This window comes from Oncorhynchus keta, chromosome 18, assembly GCF_023373465.1.
Source record: "Oncorhynchus keta strain PuntledgeMale-10-30-2019 chromosome 18, Oket_V2, whole genome shotgun sequence".
Classification (NCBI taxonomy): Eukaryota; Metazoa; Chordata; class Actinopteri; order Salmoniformes; family Salmonidae; genus Oncorhynchus; species Oncorhynchus keta.
This window is the reverse complement of record NC_068438.1, coordinates 49,237,620-49,265,588: the sequence shown is the minus strand read 5'-3', so window position 1 is coordinate 49,265,588 and position 27,969 is coordinate 49,237,620. Positions and strand designations below refer to the sequence as shown.

The window sequence follows — 27,969 nt, the reverse complement described above, 5'->3', positions numbered from 1 at the left end:
TACCCTGTCTCTATGTCTCTATACTGTCACTAACGTTACCCTGTCTCTATGTCTCTATACTGTCACTAACGTTACCCTGTCTCTATACTGTCACTAACGTTACCCTGTCTCTATGTCTCTATACTGTCACTAACGTTCCACTGTCTCTATACTGTCACTAACGTTCCACTGTCTCGTGAGGATGCTCTCCACCAGCTCAGATTACCAGACTGTCATATTGAACATGAGGATCCTCTCCACCAGCTCAGATTACCAGACTGTCATATTGAACATGAGGATGCTCTCCACCAGCTCAGATTACCAGACTGTCATGTTGAACATGAGGATGCTCTCCACCAGCTCAGATTACCAGACTGTCATATTGAACATGAGGATCCTCTCCACCAGCTCAGATTACCAGACTGTCATATTGAACATGAGGATGCTCTATACCAGCTCAGATTACCAGACTGTCATATTGAACATGAGGATGCTCTATACCAGATCAGATTACCAGACTGTCATGTTGAACGTGAGGATGCTCTCCACCAGCTCAGATTACCAGACTGTCATATTGAACATGAGGATGCTCTATACCAGCTCAGATTACCAGACTGTCATATTGAACATGAGGATGCTCTATACCAGCTCAGATTACCAGACTGTCATGTTGAACGTGAGGATGCTCTATACCAGCTCAGATTACCAGACTGTCATATTGAACATGAGGATGCTCTATACCAGCTCAGATTACCAGACTGTCATGTTGAACGTGAGGATGCTCTATACCAGCTCAGATTACCAGACTGTCATATTGAACATGAGGATGCTCTCCACCAGCTCAGATTACCAGACTGTCATATTGAACATGAGGATGCTCTATACCAGCTCAGATTACCAGACTGTCATATTGAACATGAGGATGCTCTATACCAGCTCAGATTACCAGACTGTCATATTGAACATGAGGATGCTCTATACCAGCTCAGATTACCAGACTGTCATGTTGAACGTGAGGATGCTCTATACCAGCTCAGATTACCAGACTGTCATGTTGAACGTGAGGATGCTCTATACCAGCTCAGATTACCAGACTGTCATGTTGAACGTGAGGATGCTCTATACCAGCTCAGATTACCAGACTGTCATGTTGAACGTGAGGATGCTCTCCACCAAGCTGCTGTACACCCTCTCCGGAACATCCTAGCGGACCCCAAGCTCTTACATTTTCTGATTAAAAACAAACCCTGGCTTGCTTTTTAATATGTATTTTAAATACAGTCTTTGTTCTCTGTAAAACTCAGCTTGTTATCAAGGTATTTGAAACACTCAACCACCTCGACTGGTTGGTCATTCAGAGACAGTGGTTGGGACACTGGCAGGTTGTTTCCATTGATGATCATCTCCTTTGTCTTTTACACATTGATGTGGAGGGCACTTGACCTGCACCGTTCTTGAAGGTTGCTGGTCTGTTTAAAATAGCTATCCCCATCTGAAAAAGCTTGAAAAGGCTCATATTGTTTCCTTGAACCTTCATCGAATTAGCATAGATAGAGAACAACAATGGTGAAAGGACACACCCCTGGGGCGCCCCTGTGTTCAGGGTCTCTACACTGTGACCAACATTACACTGTCTCTGCTTCTACACTGTCACTAACATTATGCTGTCTCTGTCTCTACACTGTCACCAACATTATACTGGAGCGCGTGCTACGGGTGGGTGTTGTTATGGTGACCAGTAAACTGAGATAAGGCTGAGCTTTACCTAGTATAGACTTATAGATGACCTGTAGCCAGTGGGTCTGGCGATGAATATGTAGCGAGGGCCAGCCGACTAGAGCATACAGGTCGCAGTGGTGGGTGATATAAGGGGCTTTGGTAACAAAACGGATGGCACTGTGATAGACTGCATCCAGTTTGCTGAGTAGAGTATTGGAAGCAATTTTGTAGATGACATCGCCGAAGTCGAGGATTGGTGGGAAAATCAGTTTTACAAGGATATGTTTGGCTGCGTGAGTGAAGGAAGCTGTGTTGCGAAATAGAAAGCCGATTCTAGATTTGATTTTGGATTGGAGATGTTTAATAATTGTCTGGAAGGAGAGTTTACAGTCTAGCCAGACACTTAGGTATTTGTAGTTGTCCACATATTCTAGGTCAGAACCGTCCAGGGTAGTGATGTTGGACGGGCGGGCAGGTGCAGGCAGCGAATGGTTGAAAAGTATGCATTTGGTTTTACTAGCATTTAAGAGCAGTTGGAGGCCACGGAAGGAGTGTTGTATGTCATTGAAGATTGTTTGGAGGTTAGTTAACACAGTGTCCAAAGAAGGGCAGAATGATGTCGTCTGCGTAGAGGTGGATCAGGGATCAGGGAATCACCAGCAGCAAGATCGACATCATTGATATATACAGAGAAAAGAGTTGTGGCACCCTCATAGAGACGGCCAGAGGTCCGGACAACAGGCCCCCGATTTGACACACGGAACTCTGTCTGAGAAGTAGTTGTGGAACCAGGCGAGGCAGTCATTTGAGAAACCAAGGCTGTTGAGTCTGCCGATAAAAATACGGTGAATGACAGAGTCGAAAGCCTTGGCCAGGTCGATGAAGACGGCTGCACAGTACTGTCTTTTATCGATGGCGGTTATGATATCGTTTAGTACCTTGTGCATGGCTGAGATGCACCCGTGACCGGCTCGGGAACCGGATTGCACAGTGGAGAAGGTACGGTGGGATTCTAAATGGTCAGTGATCTGTTTATTAGCTTGTCTTTTGAAGACTTTAGAGAGGCAGGGCAGGATGGATATAGGTCTATATCAATTTGAGTCTAGAGTATCACCCCCTTTGAAGAGGGGGGTGACCGTGGCAGCTTTCCAATCTTTAAGGATCTCAGACGATACGAAAGAGAGGTTGAACAGACTGGTAATAGGGGTGGCAACAATGGCGGCGGATAATTTTAGAAAGAGATGGTCCAGATTGTCTAGCCCAGCTGATTTGTACGGGTCAAGGTTTTGCAGCTCTTTCAGAACATCTGCTATCTGGATTTGGGTGAAGGAGAAGCTGGGAGGCTTGGGCGAGTAGCTGCGGGGGGAGGCTTGGGCGAGTAGCTGCGGGGTGGGCGGAGCTGTTGGCCGGGGTTGGGGTACCTGGGAGGAAAGCATGGCCAGCTGTAGAGAAATGCTAATGGAAATTTTCACTGTCTCTATTATACTGTCTCTACACTGTCACTAACATTATACTGTCTCTACACTGTCACTAACATTATGCTGTCTCTAAACTGGCACTAACATTATGCTGTCACTAACACTATACTGTCTCTATATCTCTATACTGTCACTAACATTACACTGTCTCTAGACTGTCACAAACATTACACTGTCGCTAGACTGTCACTAACATTACACTGTCTCTAGACTGTCACAAACATTACACTGTCGCTAGACTGTCACTAACATTACACTGTCTCTAGACTGTCACAAACATTACACTGTCGCTAGACTGTCACTAATATTACACTGTCTCTAGACTGTCACTAACATTATGCTGTCACTAACACTATACTGTCTCTATATATCTCTATACTGTCACTAACATTACACTGTCTCTAGACTGTCACAAACATTACACTGTCGCTAGACTGTCACTAACATTACACTGTCTCTAGACTGTCACTAACATTACACTGTCGCTAGACTGTCACTAACATTACACTGTCTCTAGACTGTCACTAACATTACACTGTCGCTAGACTGTCACAAACATTACACTGTCTCTAGACTGTCACTAACATTACACTGTCTCTAGACAGTCACTAACATTACACTGTCTCTAGACTGTCACTAACATTACACTGTCTCTCGACTGTCACTACCATTACACTGTCTCTAGACTGTCACTAACATTACACTGTCTCTATGTCTCTACACTGTCACTAACAATACATTACTGTCACTAGGTTCCTTCCTTCAGGACCAGACTGGCGTTCCCAAATGGCCCCTTCTTTTTGGGATTAACCTGTTAAAGATAGGGCTGACTACTGCCCCCTTTGGAGGAATTGCGTGCCCATAGTAAACAGAAAAATAATCTGTCAAAAATTGCTAATATATGCATATAATAATTATTATTGAATAGAAAACACTCTAACGCTTCTAAAACCGTTTAAATTATGTCTGTATGTAAAGCAGAACTCTCAGGGCAGCCATTCTCCCAAACTCTCTCTTGTCATCAGAAAAGTTGGCCCAACTTTGATGTCATCGCCCCCACCCTGCCCAAGCAGCTACAGACCCAGGAACAGTTTCTATGTCTTCAGCGCGATGTCTGCTTTCAATGGGGCTTCTCATTGTGAGAATCGCACGCTCACGAGACTTTTGGCGGGCTGAAACATTCCGGTCACGCGAAAAAACAGGTACTCTTATGCACGCCTTAATACGTGAGTGGCTCCCTACGGTCATTGCAGATGTCCTGTCTTGTTATCTCTCGTGGAGAAGTGATGTGTCCTGTACATAATGACAGAACAGTTTAACATGATAATAGCAGCATTCCACGCAGTGTTCTTAGGTGACATATTGACGGTGTTTAAATTAGATTGTGTGTCGCTGACGTGGTGTGTTTTCTCAGGGCATTGGCTATAGGGGTTTGTGTGTTATGGGACAAACAAACCCAGTGTTACGTCCCAAGTGGCACCCTATCCCCTACACGGTGCACTACTTTGAACAGAGCCCTATGGGCTCTGGTCAAAAGTAGTCCGCTATATAGGGAATAGGGTGCCACTTGAGACGCAATACACAACAATGTCACCTCTGTTTATATATTTACAAAACAACAGTAATAGGGTCTCTAGATGCTGTAACTGTCCCTTACGCTCAACATGAATTCAATCATTTAGGCCTAGATTCAATCAGATCAAGTGGTAACCAGCGATAGCAGACACCCACATGCCGGATGTTTTGGCTGTGTGTCGGAGGTGGAACTGCATTGGAGCTGTCAAATCGGTGAGCAGCTGCTCTTGAGATCATGGTGGTTAGTGGCAGGTAGTCTAGTGGTTAGAGGCAGGTAGTCTAGTGGTTAGAGGCAGGTAGTCTAGTGGTTAGAGGCAGGTAGCCTAGTGGTTAGAGGCAGGTAGCCTAGTGGTTAGAGGCAGGTAGTCTAGTGGTTAGAGGCAGGTAGTCTAGTGGTTAGAGGCAGGTAGTCTAGTGGTTAGAGGCAGGTAGTCTAGTGGTTAGAGGCAGGTAGTCTAGTGGTTAGAGGCAGGTAGTCTAGTGGTTAGAGGCAGGTAGTCTAGTGGTTAGAGGCAGGTAGTCTAGTGGTTAGAGGCAGGTAGTCTAGTGGTTAGTGGCAGGTAGTCTAGTGGTTAGAGGCAGGTAGTCTAGTGGTTAGAGGCAGGTAGTCTAGTGGTTAGAGGCAGGTAGTCTAGTGGTTAGAGGCAGGTAGCCTAGTGGTTAGAGGCAGGTAGTCTAGTGGTTAGAGGCAGGTAGTCTAGTGGTTAGAGGCAGGTAGTCTAGTGGTTAGAGGCAGGTAGTCTAGTGGTTAGAGGCAGGTAGTCTAGTGGTTAGAGGCAGGTAGTCTAGTGGTTAGAGGCAGGTAGTCTAGTGGTTAGAGGCAGGTAGTCTAGTGGTTAGAGGCAGGTAGTCTAGTGGTTAGTGGCAGGTAGTCTAGTGGTTAGAGGCAGGTAGCCTAGTGGTTAGAGGCAGGTAGTCTAGTGGTTAGTGGCAGGTAGTCTAGTGGTTAGTGGCAGGTAGTCTAGTGGTTAGTGGCAGGTAGTCTAGTGGTTAGAGGCAGGTAGCCTAGTGGTTAGAGGCAGGTAGTCTAGTGGTTAGAGGCAGGTAGTCTAGTGGTTAGTGGCAGGTAGTCTAGTGGTTAGTGGCAGGTAGTCTAGTGGTTAGAGGCAGGTAGTCTAGTGGTTAGAGGCAGGTAGTCTAGTGGTTAGTGGCAGGTAGTCTAGTGGTTAGAGGCAGGTAGCCTAGTGGTTAGAGGCAGGTAGTCTAGTGGTTAGAGGCAGGTAGTCTAGTGGTTAGTGGCAGGTAGTCGAGTGGTTAGAGGCAGGTAGCCTAGTGATTAGAGGCAGGTAGCCTAGCAGTTAGAGTCAGGTAGCCTAGTGGTTAGAAGAGGCAGGTAGCCTAGTGGTTAGTGTCAGGTAGCCTAGTGGTTAGAGGCAGGTAGCCTAGTGATTAGAGGCAGGTAGTCTAGTGGTTAGTGGCAGGTAGTCAGTGGTTAGAGGCAGGTAGCCTAGTGATTAGGGCAGGTAGCCTAGCAGTTAGAGTCAGGTAGCCTAGTGGTTAGAAGGCAGGTAGCCTAGTGGTTAGTGTCAGGTAGCCTAGTGGTTAGAGGCAGGTAGCCTAGTGGTTAGAGGCAGGTAGCCTAGTGGTTAGAGGAGGCAGGTAGCCTAGTGGTTAGAGGAGGCAGGTAGCCTAGTGGTTAGAGGCAGGTAGCCTAGTGGTTAGAGGCAGGTAGCCTAGTGGTTAGAGGCAGGTAGCCTAGTAGTTAGAGGCAGGTAGTCTAGCGGTTAGAGCGTTGGACTTGTAACCGAAAGGTTGCAAGATCGAATCCCTGAGCTGACAAGGTAAAAATATGTCATTCTGCCCCTGAACAAGGCAGTTAACCCACTGTTCCTAGACCAGTTAACCTACTGTTCCTAGACCAGTTAACCCACTGTTCCTAGACCAGTTAACCCACTGTTCCTAGACCAGTTAACCCACTGTTCCTAGACCAGTTAACCCACTGTTCCTAGACCAGTTAACCCACTATTCCTAGACCAGTTAACCCACTGTTCCTAGACCAGTTAACCCACTATTCCTAGACCAGTTAACCCACTGTTCCTAGACCAGTTAACCCACTGTTCCTAGACCAGTTAACCCACTGTTCCTAGACCAGTTAACCCACTGTTCCTAGACCAGTTAACCCACTATTCCTAGACCAGTTAATCCACTATTCCTAGACCAGTTAACCCACTGTTCCTAGACCAGTTAACCCACTGTTCCTAGACCAGTTAACCCACTATTCCTAGACCAGTTAACCCACTGTTCCTAGACCAGTTAACCCACTGTTCCTAGACCAGTTAACCCACTGTTCCTAGACCAGTTAACCCACTGTTCCTAGACCAGTTAACCCACTGTTCCTAGACCAGTTAACCCACTATTCCTAGACCAGTTAACCCACTGTTCCTAGACCAGTTAACCCACTATTCCTAGACCAGTTAACCCACTGTTCCTAGACCAGTTAACCCACTGTTCCTGGGCCATCATTGAAAAATAAGAATTGGTTCTTAACTGACTTCCCTCGTAAAATAAAATTGTCACGAAGACACCTGCCCGCGTTAGAAGTGTAGGCTTTATAGAAATAATTACACTCAAATTGAAAAATCATTAAACAAAATAATGAGGATTTCTATCAGTCTAATGGAGGTTTAGATTACATTTCAGTCTGTTGGCTATAGGAGTATGGAACGGTCTGTTGGCTGTAGGAGTATGGAATGGTCTGTTGGCTATAGGAGTATGGAACGGTCTGTTGGCTATAGGAGTATGGAATGGTCTGTTGGCTATAGGAGTATGGAATGGTCTGTTGGCTATAGGAGTATGGAATGGTCTGTTGGCTATAGGAGTATAGAATGGTCTGTTGGCTATAGGAGTATGGAACGGTCTGTTGGCTATAGGAGTATGGAATGGTCTGTTGGCTATAGGAGTATAGAATGGTCTGTTGGCTATAGGAGTATGGAATGGTCTGTTGGCTATAGGAGTATAGAATGGTCTGTTGGCTATAGGAGTATGGAATGGTCTGTTGGCTATAGGAGTATAGAATGGTCTGTTGGCTATAGGAGTATGGAATGGTCTGTTGGCTATAGGAGTATAGAATGGTCTGTTGGCTATAGGAGTATGGAACGGTCTGTTGGCTATAGGAGTATGGAACGGTCTGTTGGCTATAGGAGTATGGAATGGTCTGTTGGCTATAGGAGTATGGAACGGTCTGTTGGCTATAGGAGTATGGAACGGTCTGTTGGCTATAGGAGTATAGAATGGTCTGTTGGCTATAGGAGTATGGAATGGTCTGTTGGCTATAGGAGTATGGAATGGTCTGTTGGCTATAGGAGTATAGAATGGTCTGTTGGCTATAGGAGTATGGAATGGTCTGTTGGCTATAGGAGTATAGAATGGTCTGTTGGCTATAGGAGTATGGAATGGTCTGTTGGCTGTAGGAGTATGGAATGGTCTGTTGGCTATAGGAGTATAGAATGGTCTGTTGGCTATAGGAGTATGGAATGGTCTGTTGGCTGTAGGAGTATGGAATGGTCTGTTGGCTATAGGAGTATGGAATGGTCTGTTGGCTGTAGGAGTATGGAACGGTCTGTTGGCTATAGGAGTATGGAATGGTCTGTTGGCTATAGGAGTATGGAACGGTCTGTTGGCTATAGGAGTATGGAATGGTCTGTTGGCTGTAGGAGTATGGAACGGTCTGTTGGCTATAGGAGTATGGAACGGTCTGTTGGCTGTAGGAGTATGGAACGGTCTGTTGGCTATAGGAGTATGGAATGGTCTGTTGGCTATAGGAGTATGGAATGGTCTGTTGGCTATAGGAGTATGGAACGGTCTGTTGGCTATAGGAGTATAGAATGGTCTGTTGGCTATAGGAGTATGGAATGGTCTGTTGGCTATAGGAGTATGGAATGGTCTGTTGGCTATAGGAGTATGGAATGGTCTGTTGGCTATAGGAGTATGGAATGGTCTGTTGGCTATAGGAGTATGGAATGGTCTGTTGGCTGTAGGAGTATGGAACGGTCTGTTGGCTATAGGAGTATAGAATGGTCTGTTGGCTATAGGAGTATGGAATGGTCTGTTGGCTGTAGGAGTATGGAATGGTCTGTTGGCTATAGGAGTATGGAATGGTCTGTTGGCTATAGGAGTATGGAATGGTCTGTTGGCTATAGGAGTATAGAATGGTCTGTTGGCTATAGGAGTATAGAATGGTCTGTTGGCTGTAGGAGTATGGAACGGTCTGTTGGCTATAGGAGTATAGAATGGTCTGTTGGCTGTAGGAGTATGGAACGGTCTGTTGGCTATAGGAGTATGGAATGGTCTGTTGGCTATAGGAGTATGGAATGGTCTGTTGGCTGTAGGAGTATGGAACGGTCTGTTGGCTATAGGAGTATGGAATGGTCTGTTGGCTATAGGGTATGGAACGGTCTGTTGGCTATAGGAGTATGGAATGGTCTGTTGGCTGTAGGAGTATGGAACGGTCTGTTGGCTATAGGAGTATGGAACGGTCTGTTGGCTGTAGGAGTATGGAACGGTCTGTTGGCTATAGGAGTATGGAATGGTCTGTTGGCTATAGGAGTATGGAATGGTCTGTTGGCTATAGGAGTATGGAATGGTCTGTTGGCTATAGGAGTATGGAATGGTCTGTTGGCTATAGGAGTATGGAATGGTCTGTTGGCTATAGGAGTATAGAATGGTCTGTTGGCTATAGGAGTATGGAATGGTCTGTTGGCTATAGGAGTATAGAATGGTCTGTTGGCTATAGGAGTATGGAATGGTCTGTTGGCTGTAGGAGTATGGAACGGTCTGTTGGCTATAGGAGTATGGAATGGTCTGTTGGCTATAGGAGTATGGAATGGTCTGTTGGCTGTAGGAGTATGGAATGGTCTGTTGGCTATAGGAGTATGGAATGGTCTGTTGGCTGTAGGAGTATGGAATGGTCTGTTGGCTATAGGAGTATAGAATGGTCTGTTGGCTATAGGAGTATGGAATGGTCTGTTGGCTGTAGGAGTATGGAACGGTCTGTTGGCTATAGGAGTATGGAACGGTCTGTTGGCTATAGGGTATAGAATGGTCTGTTGGCTGTAGGAGTATAGAATGGTCTGTTGGCTATAGGAGTATGGAATGGTCTGTTGGCTGTAGGAGTATGGAACGGTCTGTTGGCTATAGGAGTATAGAATGGTCTGTTGGCTATAGGAGTATGGAATGGTCTGTTGGCTGTAGGAGTATGGAACGGTCTGTTGGCTATAGGAGTATGGAATGGTCTGTTGGCTATAGGAGTATGGAATGGTCTGTTGGCTGTAGGAGTATGGAACGGTCTGTTGGCTATAGGAGTATGGAACGGTCTGTTGGCTGTAGGAGTATAGAATGGTCTGTTGGCTATAGGAGTATGGAATGGTCTGTTGGCTGTAGGAGTATGGAACGGTCTGTTGGCTATAGGAGTATAGAATGGTCTGTTGGCTATAGGAGTATGGAACGGTCTGTTGGCTATAGGAGTATGGAATGGTCTGTTGGCTATAGGAGTATGGAACGGTCTGTTGGCTATAGGAGTATAGAATGGTCTGTTGGCTATAGGAGTATAGAATGGTCTGTTGGCTGTAGGAGTATGGAACGGTCTGTTGGCTATAGGAGTATGGAACGGTCTGTTGGCTATAGGAGTATAGAATGGTCTGTTGGCTATAGGAGTATAGAAAGGTCTGTTGGCTATAGGAGTATGGAATGGTCTGTTGGCTATAGGAGTATGGAACGGTCTGTTGGCTGTAGGAGTATGGAACGGTCTGTTGGCTATAGGAGTATGGAACGGTCTGTTGGCTGTAGGAGTATGGAACGGTCTGTTGGCTGTAGGAGTATGGAACGGTCTGTTGGCTATAGGAGTATGGAACGGTCTGTTGGCTGTAGGAGTATGGAACGGTCTGTTGGCTATAGGAGTATAGAATGGTCTGTTGGCTGTAGGAGTATGGAACGGTCTGTTGGCTATAGGAGTATGGAACGGTCTGTTGGCTATAGGAGTATGGAACGGTCTGTTGGCTATAGGAGTATAGAATGGTCTGTTGGCTGTAGGAGTATGGAACGGTCTGTTGGCTATAGGAGTATGGAATGGTCTGTTGGCTATAGGAGTATGGAACGGTCTGTTGGCTATAGGAGTATGGAACGGTCTGTTGGCTATAGGAGTATGGAATGGTCTGTTGGCTATAGGAGTATGGAACGGTCTGTTGGCTGTAGGAGTATGGAACGGTCTGTTGGCTATAGGAGTATGGAACGGTCTGTTGGCTATAGGAGTATGGAATGGTCTGTTGGCTATAGGAGTATGGAATGGTCTGTTGGCTGTAGGAGTATGGAACGGCCTGTTGGCTATAGGAGTATGGAACGGTCTGTTGGCTATAGGAGTATGGAACGGCCTGTTGGCTATAGGAGTATGGAACGGTCTGTTGGCTATAGGAGTATGGAACGGTCTGTTGGCTATAGGAATGTGGCGTCTGATGTAGTTGTAGCTGTTACAGGTGGAGGGATGGTGTCCGTCAACACTGCCATGATGATAGACCAGCGGCCCAACATTCTTCACCAACCTAGCATCATACACTTCAGCAAGAGTGTTCAACGTTGATTAACGTGCACTGTTCCTGTAAAAATAAAATAAACTCAAACTCAAATGACGATTCCTTGTTGTCCATAAGGAGAGTTGTTAAGAGACAGAGACTGGTGTTCGTGTCCATCGAAACTGTGGCTTTGGCGGTGGTTTAGGCAGGTGGTGAGCCTTCATGCTAGGGACACTGGAGATGGGATGGCACCATGTCACGGTGGGTTTGTTGATCTTGTTGGCTGAGTGCTAGATACCCAACAAGGCTTTGTTGGAGGGGACACGGTGACAGACGAAGAGGAGCCCCGAGGACAAGACGAAGGCTCCCGGTGACCCAGCCGATGTAGAGCTTCTCCCTCAGCAGTGTGCGCTGCGTGTTGATCGGCAGGAGGGTTATAGAAGTCACGGATGATGCCGTGAGCCATCCAGGAGACTGGGATAAATGCACAGATAAAGTCCAGAAATGACATGTCTCCAGCCACCATAAGGATGAGGTTTTTAGCGCAGTCGTTGTCCTGGATACAGGACGTGCAGCGCATTCCAGCTAGAGCCACCAGTAGATCCATCCCTGCTAGAGCCACCAGTAGATCCATCCCTGCTAGACTCCCCAGTAGATCCATCCCTGCTAGAGCCACCAGTATATCCATCCCTGCTAGAGTCCCCAGTAGATCCATCCCTGCTGGAGCCACCAGTAGATCCATCCCTGCTAGAGCCACCAGTAGATCCATCCCAGCTAGAGTCCCCAGTAGATCCATCCCTGCTAGAGCCACCAGTAGATCCATCCCAGCTAGAGCCACCAGTAGATCCATCCCTGCTAGAGCCACCAGTAGATCCATCCCTGCTAGACTCCCCAGTAGATCCATCCCTGCTAGAGCCACCAGTAGATCCATCCCTGCTAGACTCCCCAGTAGATCCATCCCTGCTAGAGCCACCAGTATATCCATCCCTGCTAGAGTCCCCAGTAGATCCATCCCTGCTGGAGCCACCAGTAGATCCATCCCAGCTAGAGTCCCCAGTAGATCCATCCCTGCTAGAGTCACCAGTAGATCCATTGCTGCTAGAGCCACCAGTAGATCCATCCCTGCTAGAGCCACCAGTAGATCCATCCCTGCTAGTCTCCCCAGTAGATCCATCCCTGCTAGACTCCCCAGTAGATCCATCCCTGCTAGAGCCACCAGTATATCCATCCCTGCTAGAGTCCCCAGTAGATCCATCCCTGCTGGAGCCACCAGTAGATCCATCCCTGCTAGAGCCACCAGTAGATCCATCCCAGCTAGAGTCCCCAGTAGATCCATCCCATGCTAGAGTCACCAGTAGATCCATCCCTGCTAGAGCCACCAGTAGATCCATCCCAGCTAGAGCCCCCAGTAGATCCATCCCTGCTAGAGTCACCAGTAGATCCATTGCTGCTAGAGCCACCAGTAGATCCATCCCTGCTAGACTCCCCAGTAGATCCATCCCTGCTAGAGCCACCAGTAGATCCATCCCTGCTCGAGTCCCCAGTAGACCCATCCCTGCTAGAGCCCCCAGTAGATCCATCGCTGCTAGAGCCCCCAGTAGATCCATCCCTGCTAGAGTCCCCAGTAGATCCATCCCTGCTAGAGTCCCCAGTAGATCCATCCCTGCTAGAGCCCCCAGTAGATCCATCCCTGCTAGAGCCACCAGTAGATCCATCCCAGCTAGAGTCCCTAGTAGATCCATCCCTGCTAGAGCCACCAGTAGATCCATCCCTGCCAGAGCCACCAGTAGATCCATCCCTGATAGAGCCACCAGTAGATCCATCCCTGCTAGAGCCACCAGTAGATCCATCTCTGCTAGAGCCACCAGTAGATCCATCCCTGCTAGAGCCACCAGTAGATCCATCCCTGCTAGAGCCACCAGTAGATCCATTGCTGCTAGAGCCACCAGTAGATCCATCCCTGAAAGGGCCAGAGAGCAGCATATCAAGCCCCTGGCAGCCTGTGGAAGAGAAGACCCATACATACTGTAGCTCATTAACCCATTATCTAGCTACCTCTTCAAGACGTTTGGACCTCTTGGTGGAACGTCTTGAAGGTGTTGGGTTGACAGTCGCTCCACCCCGGGTTTGAATCCCCGTATTCGCTACAATACATGAAGTAAAGTTTGACCAAAAATAGGTTAAATACTTGTTCGTTATTGACATGATTTTAAAGTCTTCGTTCCAAATGGCACCATATTCACATAGGGTGCACTACTTTTGACCAGGGTCCATAGGGTGCTATAGGGCTCTGGTCAAAAGTAGTGAACTATATATACAGAATAGGGTGCCATTTGGGACATAACCATAAAGTAACCATACGTGCAGGTCCGCAGGGAAGAACAGCAGGGAGTCACACACCTTTACACTGCATCCTGATGTTGTCTTGTCTACAGCAGTTCATTCACAGGCCCTCCCAGCGCATCTCAGTGATGATGATGTTCTCTCCGATTAAGGCTGTCACCTCCCATCAGAACCATCAGACCCACCAGGCCCACGCACGGCGTCGTGATCTCAGACACTCTGGATCATCACGCCGTCTGCTGTCAGGGTCCAAACAAACTATCTAGGTCTAAAGAAACTATCTTGGTCCAACAAACTATCTTGGTCAACACAAACTATCTTGGTCCACACAAACTATCTTGGTCCACACAAACTATCTTGGTCCAAAAAACTATTTTTGTCCACACAAACTATCTTGGTCCACACAAACTATCTTGGTCAACACAAACTATCTTGGTCCACACAAACTATCTTGGTCCAAAAAACTATTTTTGTCCACACAAACTATCTTGGTCCACACAAACTATCTTGGTCCACACAAACTCCCAAAGTCTTCCTGACAAAGAAACCTTACAATGATAGCTCACTCCAAAATCTACTTTTCTCAGATGTTTTCAGACCTCAGAAATTGTCTAATTATGAGATGACTCCATGTCCCCATACAACGTCCCACTTCAAATGAAAACTCTGTAGGGATTGAGTGGTGTCTGATGCAGAGGCAACCTGTGCTGTTCTCAGTTTGATGGTTAAGTGTGAGACAGACAAATAGATCATGACCCTGGGTCTGAACTCCTCCCTATGCAACTGGGGCCTGGACTTCCTGATGGGCCACCCCGAAGTGGTGAAGGTAGGCAACGTTAACTCCTCGACACTCCTCGACATCCTCAACAAGGGTGCATGCTCAATCCCCTCCTGTATACCCACGACTGCATGGCCTCACACACAGTTCCAACTCCATCAGTTCGCTGACGACACGACGGTAGAAGGCCTGATTACCAACAACGACAAGACAGCCTACAGGGAGGAGTTAGGCACTCTTATGGTGTGGTGCCAGGTAAACAACCTCTCCCTTAACATCAGCAAAACAAAGGAGCTGATTGTGGACTCTAGGAAGAACCAGGCTGGACACGCCCCCATCCTCATCAACAAGGGCCGCTGTGGAGACGGTCAAATAGCTTCAGATTCTATGGCGTACACGTCTCGGAGAAGATGAAATGGTCAAACCACACGGGTACTGTGGTGAAGAAGGCATGACAACCACTCTTCAACCTCAGGATGCTGAAGACATCTGGCCTGTCCCCGATGGGCCCTCACAGTCTTCTACAGGAGCACCATCGAGGGATGGTGGACATTCCCCCCCACATCACTGCTACCATTACGATGTATATAGTTCTATTTATCACTGCTACCATTACGATGTATATAGTTCTATTTATCACTGCTACCATTATGATGTATATAGTTCTATTTATCACTGCTACCATTATGATGTATATAGTTCTATTTATCACTGCTACCATTATGATGTATATAGTTCTATTTATCACTGCTACCATTATGATGTATATAGTTCTATTTATCACTGCTACCATTATGATGTATATAGTTCTATTTATCACTGCTACCATTATGATGTATATAGTTCTATTTATCACTGCTACCATTATGATATATATAGTTCTATTTATCACTGCTACCATTATGATGTATATAGTTCTATTTATCACTGCTACCATTATGATGTATATAGTTCTATTTATCACTGCTACCATTATGATGTATATAGTTCTATTTATCACTGCTACCATTATGATGTATATAGTTCTATTTATCACTGCTACCATTATGATGTATATAGTTCTATTTATCACTGCTACCATTATGATGTATATAGTTCTATTCATCACTGCTACCATTATGATGTATATAGTTCTATTTATCACTGCTACCATTATGATGTATATAGTTATATTTATCACTGCTACCATTATGATGTATATAGTTATATTTATCACTGCTACCATTATGATGTATATAGTTCTATTTATCACTGCTACCATTATGATGTATATAGTTCTATTTATCACTGCTACCATTATGATGTATATAGTTCTAGTTCTATTCATCACTGCTACCATTATGATGTATATAGTTCTATTTATCACTGCTACCATTATGATGTATATAGTTCTAGTTCCATTTTTCATTGCTTTATTTCACTTGGTCCTGCATGTTGGAGCTCAGAGCCTAAGAAATGTCCCTGTACCCTGAAATCACACCTGCAACCTTGTACATTATTATTAAGCACTGTGAATATCTGAATGTCCTGTTTTTCCACAGTTAACGACCTATAGCCTTGGATAGATCGCTGTAGTGTCCCCATAGCCTGTTTTAGCATCACCACTCAGGACTTTAGACATTTTGAAAGTGGTCACCTGGGCGGGTCTTCCAATGGGATCACATCATTCTTAATTCCATTCAGCTCATCTGGAGGGATCAGCCAATGAACTGTATTCTTGAGCGAACATTCCATACCAGCAGGTGGCGGTATATCACCAACCTTCGCTTTATATCTGTTTAGACAACACAATACTCAAAGTAGAAGAAGAAGAAATTGACTACTTTAAAATGGAGAAAGCCCTCAATGGTGCTGGCCGTGCTGTCACAGCAGCCACTGGATGGCACAGATGCTAAATAAACCTCTTTCTACCTCTATGAATGATCCCAAGCTAATTAGGCTATGTAGCTATTTCCCCCACCTCTCAGTCGCTTCACTTCACAACGAAACAGAAAGCTTTTCACAAAATGCGTCTTTTCTTATGTACCACCAGTCTCTCCATCGTAATAATAACACAGGAGGTAATCAATGTTATCAATGTTTCATTTAATCAGTAATGTGTCAATCAAAGTCTTTACATTGCTTCTGAAGGTTTTCCCTTTTATAAACATTAGCTTGCACCAGATAATGAAATGTTAATGAGTAATTCAGAAAAAGTTTGTTCGTATTCCAGAGGCTGAAAGATTTATCTCAACTTAACTGAAACGAATAACGTTTTTTTTTTTTATTCATTTGAAATTAAATCACTTTTATTAACATATGCAGCTTTTACCGTGAATTTAACTTTCAAATCACGCTACAACGCTGACCTAGGGATTGAACCCAGCCCCAGTTCTTAGTCCGTTATGCTCTGTTTGCTTTGACAGAAGTCCTCTGTTCTACCCTACTGCTTCTGGGTCCACACCTTCAACAACCAGCCTTGTATTTACTTCCTTTAGTCCTTACCATCAAGCTGTCAACACAGAGAGGATGTGTCCCAAATGGCACCCTATTCCCAACATAGTGCACTACTTTTGACCAGGACCCTAGACAAAAGTAGTGTACTATGTGCAGAGAATAGGATGCCCCAGGGGATAATATTACAAAACGATACTGTCCTTGTTTGTCTACTCCCAAACATTACAAAATGGCAGTAACAACACAGGCGTTTTAACACAACCAGGACTGTCTTGTAGTTTGTTGATGTTGTCAAGGGGGACCGTTGCCAAGGGGGACCGTTGTTAAGGGGGGGGCAGTGGATCAAAGCCAGCCTTGTGCCTCTGTTCTCCAAAACACATTAGCAGAAATGTCACTTTACAGTCAGCTGCATATCTGTCAATAGGAGATGAATTTGTCTAATCAGATAATAATAAAATTAATGATAATGGGGCTGCATCCCTAATGTAAAACCTATATAGTGTACTACTTTTGATCAGAACCCTATTCCCTATTGGCTTTGGTCAAAAGTAGTGCACTAAATAGGGAATAGAGTGCCCTTTGGGACGCATATTTGACAATTGCTTTTTTTACATGATAAAAGCTACATTTTATGTAACACCTAGTGTAACTACAGGGGGATTATGTGTAAGAAACCTACATTTACTGCACAAAGCACACAACCACATCAACACAATTTGTAAATATATTTACACAAATAATCTTTAGGGACGTCACTAAAATAAAAACGTGTCCTTATACACCCCACCAATACAAAGTAAATACACAAATAATCTTTAGGGACGTCACTAAAATAAAAACGTGTCCTTATACACCCCACCAATACAAAGTAAATACACATATGAAAACAAAGGATAATACAAAATAACATTTAAAAAAATAGGATTGAAGGTTTCCTCAAACTCTTCTCTTTCTGAGTTCACAGTTAACCAGTTAACCAGTTAACCAGTTAACCTATTATAAGTGTATTTAGTATCTTTAAACAGCTTTCTGAGTTCACAGTTAACCAGTTAACCAGTTAACCTATTATAAGTGTATTTAGTATCTTTAAACAGCTTTCTGAGTTCACAGTTAACCAGTTAACCAGTTAACCTATTATAAGTGTATTTAGTATCTTTAAACAGCTTTCTGAGTTCACAGTTAACCAGTTAACCTATTATAAGTGTATTTAGTATCTTTAAACAGCTTTCTTACAAACAAATCCGATAGACACTTTTTCCCCCCTCAACATGTTCTGATAATTTTTACAATGAATCCTCTCTTTGTGAGTTTCACAGTGTATTACAATCATTTTAGTCTCTTACTTTATGCTGATATTCATCTTTTAACACAACCAAAAGGCTTCTTTTCCAAACGTACACGTAAGAACACATCGGTTCCTCCATGTCGGTAGAAAACACTAAGTCTATTTCCTTCCCCTTTAGCCACAACACTCAGAGGTAAGCCACAGCACTGCGTTCCGAGGGGTACCTGGAGGGGTAGTGGTTGGACCCGGGGTAGCTGCTACTGGACGGCTGCCTCTGTAGAGGCTGGGGCTGGTACTGGGGCTGGTACTGGGGCTGGTACTGGGGCTGGTACTGTGGTTGAGGGGCGTAAGACATGTATTGACTAGGGCTGTTCCTGGAGTACATGTAGTTGTCTTGTCTTTTATCCTCTTTGATGTTACAGCAGCAGAACATGCAGCCGCCGGCGAAGAGGAAGGCAGAGGAGACCCATCCGATGTAGAGAGCCTCTCCCAGTTCCCTGCGCTGGGCGTCGATCAGCAGCGGGTTGTAGAAGTCACGGATGATCGCGTGACCCGTCCAGGAGACTGGGACGATGACGCAGATGCAGGCCCCGAGGATCATGCTGCCAGCGACGATGAGCACCGTGCGTTTGGCCCGATCGTTGTCCCGGATGCAGGCCGTGCACTGTAAGCCCAGGATAGAGATGAGCAGCCCCACCCCTCCCAGAGCCAAGGCACAGCACATCAGACCCCTGGCCGCCTGCAGGTCTGGAGGCAGAGCCAGGAGGGAGTCGTACACTTTACACTGCATTCTGATGTTGGCCTGTCTAAAGCAATTCATCCACAGACCCTCGTAGCGCGTCTCGAACACGATGATGTTCTCGCCGATGAAGGCCGTCACGCGCCACATGGGCATCCCCGTACTGGCTGCGGTCCCGATCAGACCGATGAGAGACAGCAACAAGCCAATGATCTCCAGAGCTGAGTTGGCCATGGTCTCACTCTGTCCTGCCTAACTCACCTAGACCTAATAGACAACAGGCTGAGGAGAGTCACACTGGTGTCTATCTAACCCACCTAGTCAACAGGCGTGAAGGGAGTGGCAGTAAGATCTGACTACAGTGAGGAGCTGCTTCCCTCCTTCCCCTCCGGAGAAGTTTTGCATCCTGTTGGAAGACGAGAGGAGCTGGTAGGTGATAGGTGTACAGGTGGTAGGTAAAGCCTCCTCCCTCCCTCTCTTTCCCTGGTCAGGACAGGTGAATGGGAGGGGACTGGGTCTGTTGCTAGGAGACAGAATCCCTGGGGATAGGAAGTGTTGTTCTATTGTAACAGTATGTCTGGGAGCTGTAGGAGGTGGGGAAGGAGGTGTGTGTGTGTGTGTGTGTGTGTGTGTGTGTGTGTGTGTGTGTGTGTGTGTGTGTGTGTGTGTGTGTGTGTGTGTGTGTGTGTGTGTGTGTGTGTGTGTGTGTGTGTGTGTGTGTGTGTGTGTGTGTGTGTGTGTGTGTGTGTGTGTGTGTGTGTGTGTGTGTGTGTCCGTGCGTGCGTCCCGTGCGTGCGTGCGTGCGTGCGTGCGTGCGTGTGTGTTGGAGTGTGTTGGAGTGTGTGTAGTATGTGTGAGTGTGTAGGTAGAGTCCAGTGAGTGTGGGGGTAGAGTCCAGTCAGTGTGTGTGTAGAGTCCAGTCTGTGTGTGGGTAGAGTCCAGTCAGTGTGTGGGTAGAGTCCAGTCAGTGTGTGTGGGTAGAGTCCAGTCTGTGTGTGGGTAGAGTCCAGTCAGTGTGTGGGTAGAGTCCAGTCAGTGTGTGGGTAGAGTCCAGTCAGTGTGGGTAGAGTCCAGTCAGTGTGTGGGTAGAGTCCAGTCAGTGTGTGGGTAGAGTCCAGTCAGTGTGTGGGTAGAGTCCAGTCAGTGTGGGTAGAGTCCAGTCAGTGTGTAGGTAGAGTCCAGTCAGTGTGTGGGTAGAGTCCAGTCAGTGTGTGGGTAGAGTCCAGTCAGTGTGTGGGTAGAGTCCAGTCAGTGTGGGTAGAGTCCAGTCAGTGTGTGGGTAGAGTCCAGTCAGTGTGTGGGTAGAGTCCAGTCAGTGTGTGGGTAGAGTCCAGTCAGTCAGTGTGTGGGTAGAGTCCAGTCAGTGTGTGGGTAGAGTCCAGTCAGTGTGTGGGTAGAGTCCAGTCGGTGTGTTGGTAGAGTCCAGTCGGTGTGTGCGTAGAGTCCAGTGAGTGTGAGTAGAGTCCAGTCAGTGTGTGGGTAGAGTCCAGTCAGTCAGTGTGTGGGTAGAGTCCAGTCAGTGTGTGGGTAGAGTCCAGTCAGTCAGTGTGTGGGTAGAGTCCGGTCAGTGTGTGGGTAGAGTCCGGTCAGTGTGTGGGTAGAGTCCGGTCAGTGTGTGGGTAGAGTCCAGTCAGTGTGTGGGTAGAGTCCAGTCAGTGTGTGGGTAGAGTCCAGTCATTGTGGGTAGAGTCCAGTCAGTGTGCATAGAGCCATTGCCAGAGAGTCAGTGCAAATAACAGTGTGTGTGTGTGTGTGTGTGTGTGTGTGTGTGTGTGTGTGTGTGTGTGTGTGTGTGTGTGTGTGTGTGTGTGTGTGTGTGTGTGTGTGTGTGTGTGTGTGTGTGTGTGTGTGTGTGTGTGTGTGTGTGTGTGTTTACTAGCACACACTGTTTATTCACAGGGCTCAGTTTACTCTCCTGACTGGATCCTGTTTTACAAGTGACTGATCTTATTGACTGGTTGAGCTTTAGGAGAGTCTCCCAGGAATCTGCTGGGTATATGACCCAAAACAAAACACTTTAGTACCCCATACATTAAGTTTCAATTCACTTCCTGATTTGAACATCTATTGGATCCCAGCTTCCTCTGCTACTACTGCTGTACTATGGTTTTGGGTATGAATCCATCTGTCTGTCTCTGTCTCTGTGTCTGTATCCTGTTGCCTCAGGAGTTGTGAGCTCAGTGGTCATTCCTATACTTTCTTCCCTGACACGATACTCTCTGGTTAGATAGATTTGCATCATGGTTTGAATGTGTTTGTGTGAGTCAGTCAGGACCATTCTGGTTTAACCTGTTGCGTTCAGGTACATTTCCATTGGCAACGAACGATACAATGGAGCATTCTAAACCCAGCATTCTAAACCTAGCATTCTAAACCCAGCATTATAAACCCAGTATTCTAAACCCAGCATTATAAACCCAGAATTCTAAACCTAGCATTCTAAACCCAGTATTCTAAACCCAGCATTATAAACCTAGCATTCTAAACCCAGCATTCTAAACCTAGCATTCTAAACCCAGTATTCTAAACCCAGCATTATAAACCCAGTATTCTAAACCCAGCATTATAAACCCAGAATTCTAAACCCAGCATTCTAAACCTAGCATTCTAAACCCAGCATTATAAACCTAGCATTCTAAACCCAGCATTCTAAACCTAGCATTCTAAACCCAGTATTCTAAACCCAGCATTATAAACCCAGTATTCTAAACCCAGCATTATAAACCCAGTATTCTAAACCCAGCATTATAAACCCAGAATTCTAAACCCAGCATTATAAACCCAGCATTATAAACCCAGCATTATAAACCCAGAATTCTAAACCCAGCATTCTAAACCAAGCATTCTAAACCTAGCATTATAAACCCAGAATTATAAACCCAGCATTCTGAACACGGCATTATAAACCCAGCAATCTAAACCCAGCATTATAAACCCAGTATTCTAAACCCAGCATTATAAACCCAGAATTCTAAACCTAGCATTCTAAACCCAGCATTATAAACCCAGTATTCTAAACCCAGCATTATAAACCCAGTATTCTAAACCCAGCATTCTAAACCCAGCATTATAAACCCAGAATTCTAAACCCAGCATTCTAAACCCAGCATTATAAACCCAGAATTCTAAACCAAGCATTCTAAACCTAGCATTATAAACCCAGAATTATAAACCCAGCATTCTGAACACGGCATTATAAACCCAGCAATCTAAACCCAGAATTCTAAACCCAGAATTCTAAACCCAGCATTCTAAACCAAGCATTCTAAACCTAGCATTATAAACCCAGAATTCGAAACCCAGCATTCTGAACACGGCATTATAAACCCAGCAATCTAAACCCAGCATTCTGAACACGGCATTATAAACCCAGCATTCTAAACCCAGCATTCTAAACCCAGCATTATAAACCCAGAATTCTAAACCAAGCATTCTAAACCCAGCATTATAAACCCAGCATTATAAACTCAGCATTCTGAACACGGCATTATAAACCCAGCATTATAAACCCAGCATTATAAACCCAGCATTCTAAACCCAGCATTATAAACCCAGCATTATAAACCCAGCATTATAAACCCAGCATTATAAACCCAGAATTCTAAACCCAGCATTCTGAACACAGCATTATAAACCCAGCATTATAAACCCAGCATTATAAACCCAGCATTCTGAACACGGCATTATAAACCCAGCATTATAAACCCAGTATTCTGAGCACGGCATTATAAACCCAGTATTCTGAGCACGGCATTATAAACCCAGCATTATAAACCCAGCATTATAAACCCAGTATTCTGAGCACGGCATTATAAACCCAGAATTCTAAACCCAGTATTCTGAGCACGGCATTATAAACCCAGAATTCTAAACCCAATATTCTGAACACGGCATTATAAACCCAACATTATAAACCCAGCATTATAAACCCAGAATTCTAAACCCAGCATTCTAAACCCAGCATTATAAACCCAGTATTCTGAACACGGCATTATAAACCCAGCATTATAAACCCAGCATTATAAACCCAGAATTCTAAACCCAGTATTCTGAACACAGCATTATAAACCCAGCATTATAAACCCAGCATTATAAACCCAGAATTCTAAACCCAGTATTCTGAGCACGGCATTATAAACCCAGCATTATAAACCCAGCATTATAAACCCAGAATTCTAAACCCAGTATTCTGAGCACGGCATTATAAACCCAGCATTATAAACCCAGCATTATAAACCCAGTATTCTGAGCACGGCATTATAAACCCAGCATTATAAACCCAGCATTATAAACCCAGCATTATAAACCCAGCATTATAAACCCAGAATTCTAAACCCAGTATTCTGAGCACGGCATTATAAACCCAGCATTATAAACCCAGCATTATAAACCCAGCATTATAAACCCAGCATTATAAACCCAGTATTCTGAGCACGGCATTATAAACCCAGCATTATAAACCCAGCATTATAAACCCAGCATTATAAACCCAGCATTATAAACCCAGAATTCTAAACCCAGTATTCTGAGCACAGCATTATAAACCCAGCATTATAAACCCAGCATTATAAACCCAGAATTCTAAACCCAGTATTCTGAGCACGGCATTATAAACCCAGAATTCTAAACCCAGTATTCTGAGCACGGCATTATAAACCCAGCATTATAAACCCAGCATTATAAACCCAGAATTCTAAACCCAGTATTCTGAGCACGGCATTATAAACCCAGCATTATAAACCCAGCATTATAAACCCAGAATTCTAAACCCAGTATTCTGAGCACGGCATTATAAACCCAGCATTATAAACCCAGCATTATAAACCCAGAATTCTAAACCCAGTATTCTGAGCATGGCATTATAAACCCAGAATTCTAAACCCAGTATTCTGAGCACGGCATTATAAACCCAGAATTCTAAACCCAGTATTCTGAGCATGGCATTCCACCTGAGAGGACAGGAACTGGTTGAGTGAGAACAAACCATTCTCTGACTACATAAAAGTAATGACTGGTTTTTAGCTAGGATGATCGAAGATAACCTGTAATAAACCCATAATGTCCATTTTAAAATCTTCAAAAAGGTTTAGATTTACAACAAAGGGAAAAAGTTATATATGTTTTTATTGTGAAACCAAATTGGGGTCAATTTAGGCCATTGCTGTAAAAAACAGAAAACATAATGATAACAACAAACAACAAACCTTTTCATATGAAAATAGCAGGTAAACACAAACAGGGGTTTGGTCAATTATTGGGTCAATATTAGTGAAAACTTGTGAAGCCCTATTTGCTTAACCACATTATTCCACAGCCATTGGTATGACAATATTTTCTCAATATTTGCACTATACACATACCTGACAAGTATATTTACACAATTAAACACATAACTCCCACCTAACTCCCACCTATAACTCCCACCTATGAACACATAGACACAACACATACAGGGAATTTCACATAGATCTGCTTAATGATATTTTCTCTCTCTCTCTCTCTCTGAACAAAATTAATCAACGATTGGGCCATTTCCAGCAAGAGACTTCTGGCCAGTTCAGTGCCTCTGTCTCTTCCTCCCCACTCTGACATTTCAACAACGCTTGGATACAAATAACTCAAAGTAATTATATTCTATGTAACGATATGAGTTCTGTTATATTAATTAGGTCGGAAACGAAGCAGGTCAAATCCCCCGTGCTGTCCAGTAGTGGGATAATACCTGTGAGTAGATAAAGTAATCCTTCTCACCCCCCTTAAAAGATTTAGATGCACTATTGTAAAGTGGCTGTTCCACTGGATGTCATAAGGTGAATGCACCAATTTGTAAGTCGCTCTGGATAAGAGCGTCTGCTAAATGACTTAAATGTAAATGTAAATGTAATTATACTTTTAATGCTTGGTTCCAAGCTGTTCAAGCTGTCCATGTTGTTCTGGGCTGGGTTTCTCTCACATGTACTGGTTAGGAGTGTAGACCAAAGATCCGGGCGGAGCTGAGTAGTTGGGTTGGTAGGAATACGGCTGGTACACGTATGCTGATCCAGGCTGGTAGTTCACTCCAGGCTGGTAGTTCACTCCAGGCTGGTAGATGTATCCAGGCCCGTTGACCATCCTCTCCATCTCATCGTCTCCTACCCGGGGTGCGTGGCGACACAGCAGTATGACCCCAGCCACAAACAGCAGAGCCGAGGTCACCCATCCAATGTAGAGCGCCTCTCCCAGCTCCCTGCGCTGGGCGTCGATCAGCAGAGGGTTGTAGAAGTCACGGATGATCACGTTGGCCGTCCAGGAGACAGGGATGATGGTGGTGACACAACCCACGAGGAACAGGCATCCCCCGGTCACCAGGACGATGTGTTTGGTACGAGGCCGGTGGTCCACCACCTTGGTACACTTCATCCCCACGGCAGAGAGGATCAGGGCGATGGCGGATACAGCTACGGAGGAGCACATGAGGCCTCTGGCAGCCTGCAGCTCCGCGGGGAGGAACAGCAGAGAGTCGTACACTTTACACTGCATCCTGATGTTGGCTTGTCTATAGCAGTTCATCCACAGGCCCTCCCAGCGCGTCTCCATGACGATGATGTTCTCCTGAATAAATGCTGTGACCTTCCACATGGGCAAGCCGGTCACAGCGGAGACACCGATCAGGCCGACGAATCCGAAGACCAGCGCCACGACCTCGCAGCAGACGGCCTCGGAGCGGGCCTTCTTCTCTACTTTCTTCTTCTCCTCGTACACCGAGTCCATGTACGACTTTGCTGCTTTCTCGTCGTAGGCCGGGTCAAAGTAGGACTGAGGCGGCTTCCCGTAGACACTGTAAGCAGTGGCACTGCCCATGTAGGACCGGTCCATGTTGGCTGGCTGTCGATTAGAGAACCTACCGAGGACTGGCGTGTCACAGCTCTCCTGCCTCTATCTCACCAGCTGAACTAAATGAGAGGGCAGAAGCCAAATGTCTAGGTGATACACCCTACAGAGTATGTTAACGATGCTACTCTTCTGGTTCAGGTGCTTTGTGACAACAGATAAACGAATGACAGAGAAACTGGCCCTACTTGATTTGACGACACAAACAAGTTGATTTGAAAGCTGTTGAAACCAGATTTCACAGAGACAATGCTCTGTGGATTGTGAAATGAAGGAGTACAGTACGTGGATTATTCTGTGGATTATTCTGTGGATTATTCTGTGCTAAAGTAACAAAGCAGATTGTTCCAGTTAATTAAGGAAGTAGAAACACAACAAAAAACAAGCAATGATTAAATCACTTTATTCTTACGACAAGATTAAACTAAAAGTAAACAATTACAAGTAATCATCTCACCATCATCATAGTCATTTTAGCAAGATAATTGAGTCTAATAATTGTCTAATAATATTTGCTATGCCTTTATACACAACCACTGTGTCTCAAGCAACTAAATAATCGAATGAATACATCAGATCAGAGTGAAAACAAAGAATAAAAACACTTATCCGACCTTCCCACGACTCAGGAAGTGTTCATCCTAATCACAGCGATGTGTTGTACCTTGGTACGACATAGTAATGCTTTATAACAGTGTAGATACACGGCATGAGGACACCAGGTTCCCCTCCGCGATTCTCAATACGTGTGTATATATATATATCTCACACACACACACACACACACACACACACACACACACACACACACACACACACACACACACACACACACACACACACACACACACACAGTTAATTACTCCTGTGTTGTGTTCCCTTCCCATGAAGAGTGTATCTATACAAGGGTACAGTTGTTGTTCTCTATCATTGAAATTCTTAATGTGTAAAGTACCCCAAATCAAATCAAATGCTATTTGTCACATGCTTCGTAAACAACAGCTGTAGACTAACAGTGAAATGCTTATTTATGGGTCCTTTTCCAACAATGCAGAGTTGTAGATATATATATATTTTTTTTTTTTTAAATGAAGGAATAGAAATCAAATCAAATGTTATTTGTCACATACACGTAATTAGCAGATGCGAGTGTAGCTAAATGATTGTGCTTCTAGCTCCGACCGTGCAGTAATATCTAACAAGTAATATCTAATAAATTACACAACACATAACCCAATACACACAAATCTAAGTAGAAATGAATGAAGACTACATACATACGGACGAGCAATGTCAGAGCGGATCGGACTAAGATACAGTAGAATAGTATAGAAAATAGGATATATATATATGAGATGAGTAATGCAAGATGTGTAAACATCATTAAGCGACTACGATACCATAGGATAGTATAGAAAACAGTATATACATATGCATATGAGATACTGTAGAATAGTATAGAAAACAGTATATACATATGCATATGAGATACAGTAGAATAGTATAGAATACAGTATATACATATGCATATGAGATACCATAAAATAGTATAAAATACAGTATATACATATGAGATGTGTAATGCATAGACTAAGATACCATAGAATAGTATAGAATACAGTATATACATATGAGATGAGTAAATGCCAGATATGTAAACATTATTAAAGTGACTAGTGTTCCCTTCCTTAGAGTGGCCAGTGATTTCTAGTCTATAGGCAGCAGCCTCTAATGTGCGAGTGGTGGCTGTTTAACAGTCTGATGGCTTTGAGATAGAAGCTGTTTTTCAGTCTCTCAGTCCCAGCTTTGATGCCCCTGTACTGACCTCGCCTTCTGGATGATAGCGGGGTGAACATGCAGTGGCCTGGGTTGTTGATGTCCTTGACAATCTTTTTGGCCTTCCTGTGACATAGGGTGCTGTAGATGTCCTGGAGGGGGGGGGGGGTAGTTTGCCCCTGGTAATGCGTTGGGCAGACCACACCACACTCTGGAGAGCCTTGCAGTTGCGGGCAATGCAGTTGCCGTACCAGGCGGGGATACAGCCCGACAGGATGCTTTCAGTTGTGCATCTGTAGAAATTTGTGAGGGTTTTAGGTGACAAACCAAATGTCTTTAGCCTCCTGAGGTTGAAGAGGCGCTGTTGCGCCTCCTTCACCACACTGTCTGTGTGGTCCATTTCAGTTCGTCCGTGATGTGTACACAGAGGAACTAAACTTTTCACCTTGTCCACTGCTGTCTTGTCGATGTGATGCTGCTGCTACTGA

General features: G+C 44.9%; 2 protein-coding genes and 1 pseudogene across 12 annotated transcripts; all 3 read right to left on the bottom strand.

The window, feature by feature from the left end:
- Positions 1 to 11,479: 11,479 nt before the first annotated feature.
- On the bottom strand, positions 11,480 to 14,508 carry LOC127909044 (claudin-8-like; annotated as a pseudogene).
- A 1,935-nt stretch (positions 14,509 to 16,443) lies between these two features.
- Positions 16,444 to 19,257, bottom strand: cldn8.1 (claudin 8.1). Of its 11 annotated transcripts, none has more exons than XM_052468690.1 (2): positions 17,866 to 19,257; positions 16,444 to 17,804 (listed from the first exon to the last, which is right to left on the bottom strand). In XM_052468690.1, the coding sequence occupies exon 1, from the start codon at positions 19,067 to 19,069 to the stop codon at positions 18,284 to 18,286; it is 786 nt and encodes a 261-aa protein (XP_052324650.1). In that variant the 5' UTR covers positions 19,070 to 19,257; the 3' UTR covers positions 16,444 to 17,804; positions 17,866 to 18,283. The 11 variants fall into 11 exon arrangements, with proteins under 11 accessions (XP_052324650.1, XP_052324653.1, XP_052324656.1 ...); XM_052468693.1 differs by having other exon boundaries at positions 16,444 to 17,873; positions 17,927 to 19,257; XM_052468696.1 differs by having other exon boundaries at positions 17,927 to 19,257.
- Positions 19,258 to 23,941: 4,684 nt separating this feature from the next.
- Positions 23,942 to 25,842, bottom strand: cldn8.2 (claudin 8.2). Its single transcript, XM_035767884.2, has one exon. The coding sequence runs from the start codon at positions 25,688 to 25,690 to the stop codon at positions 24,785 to 24,787; it is 906 nt and encodes a 301-aa protein (XP_035623777.1). The 5' UTR covers positions 25,691 to 25,842; the 3' UTR covers positions 23,942 to 24,784.
- Between the last annotated feature and the right edge of the window lie 2,127 nt (positions 25,843 to 27,969).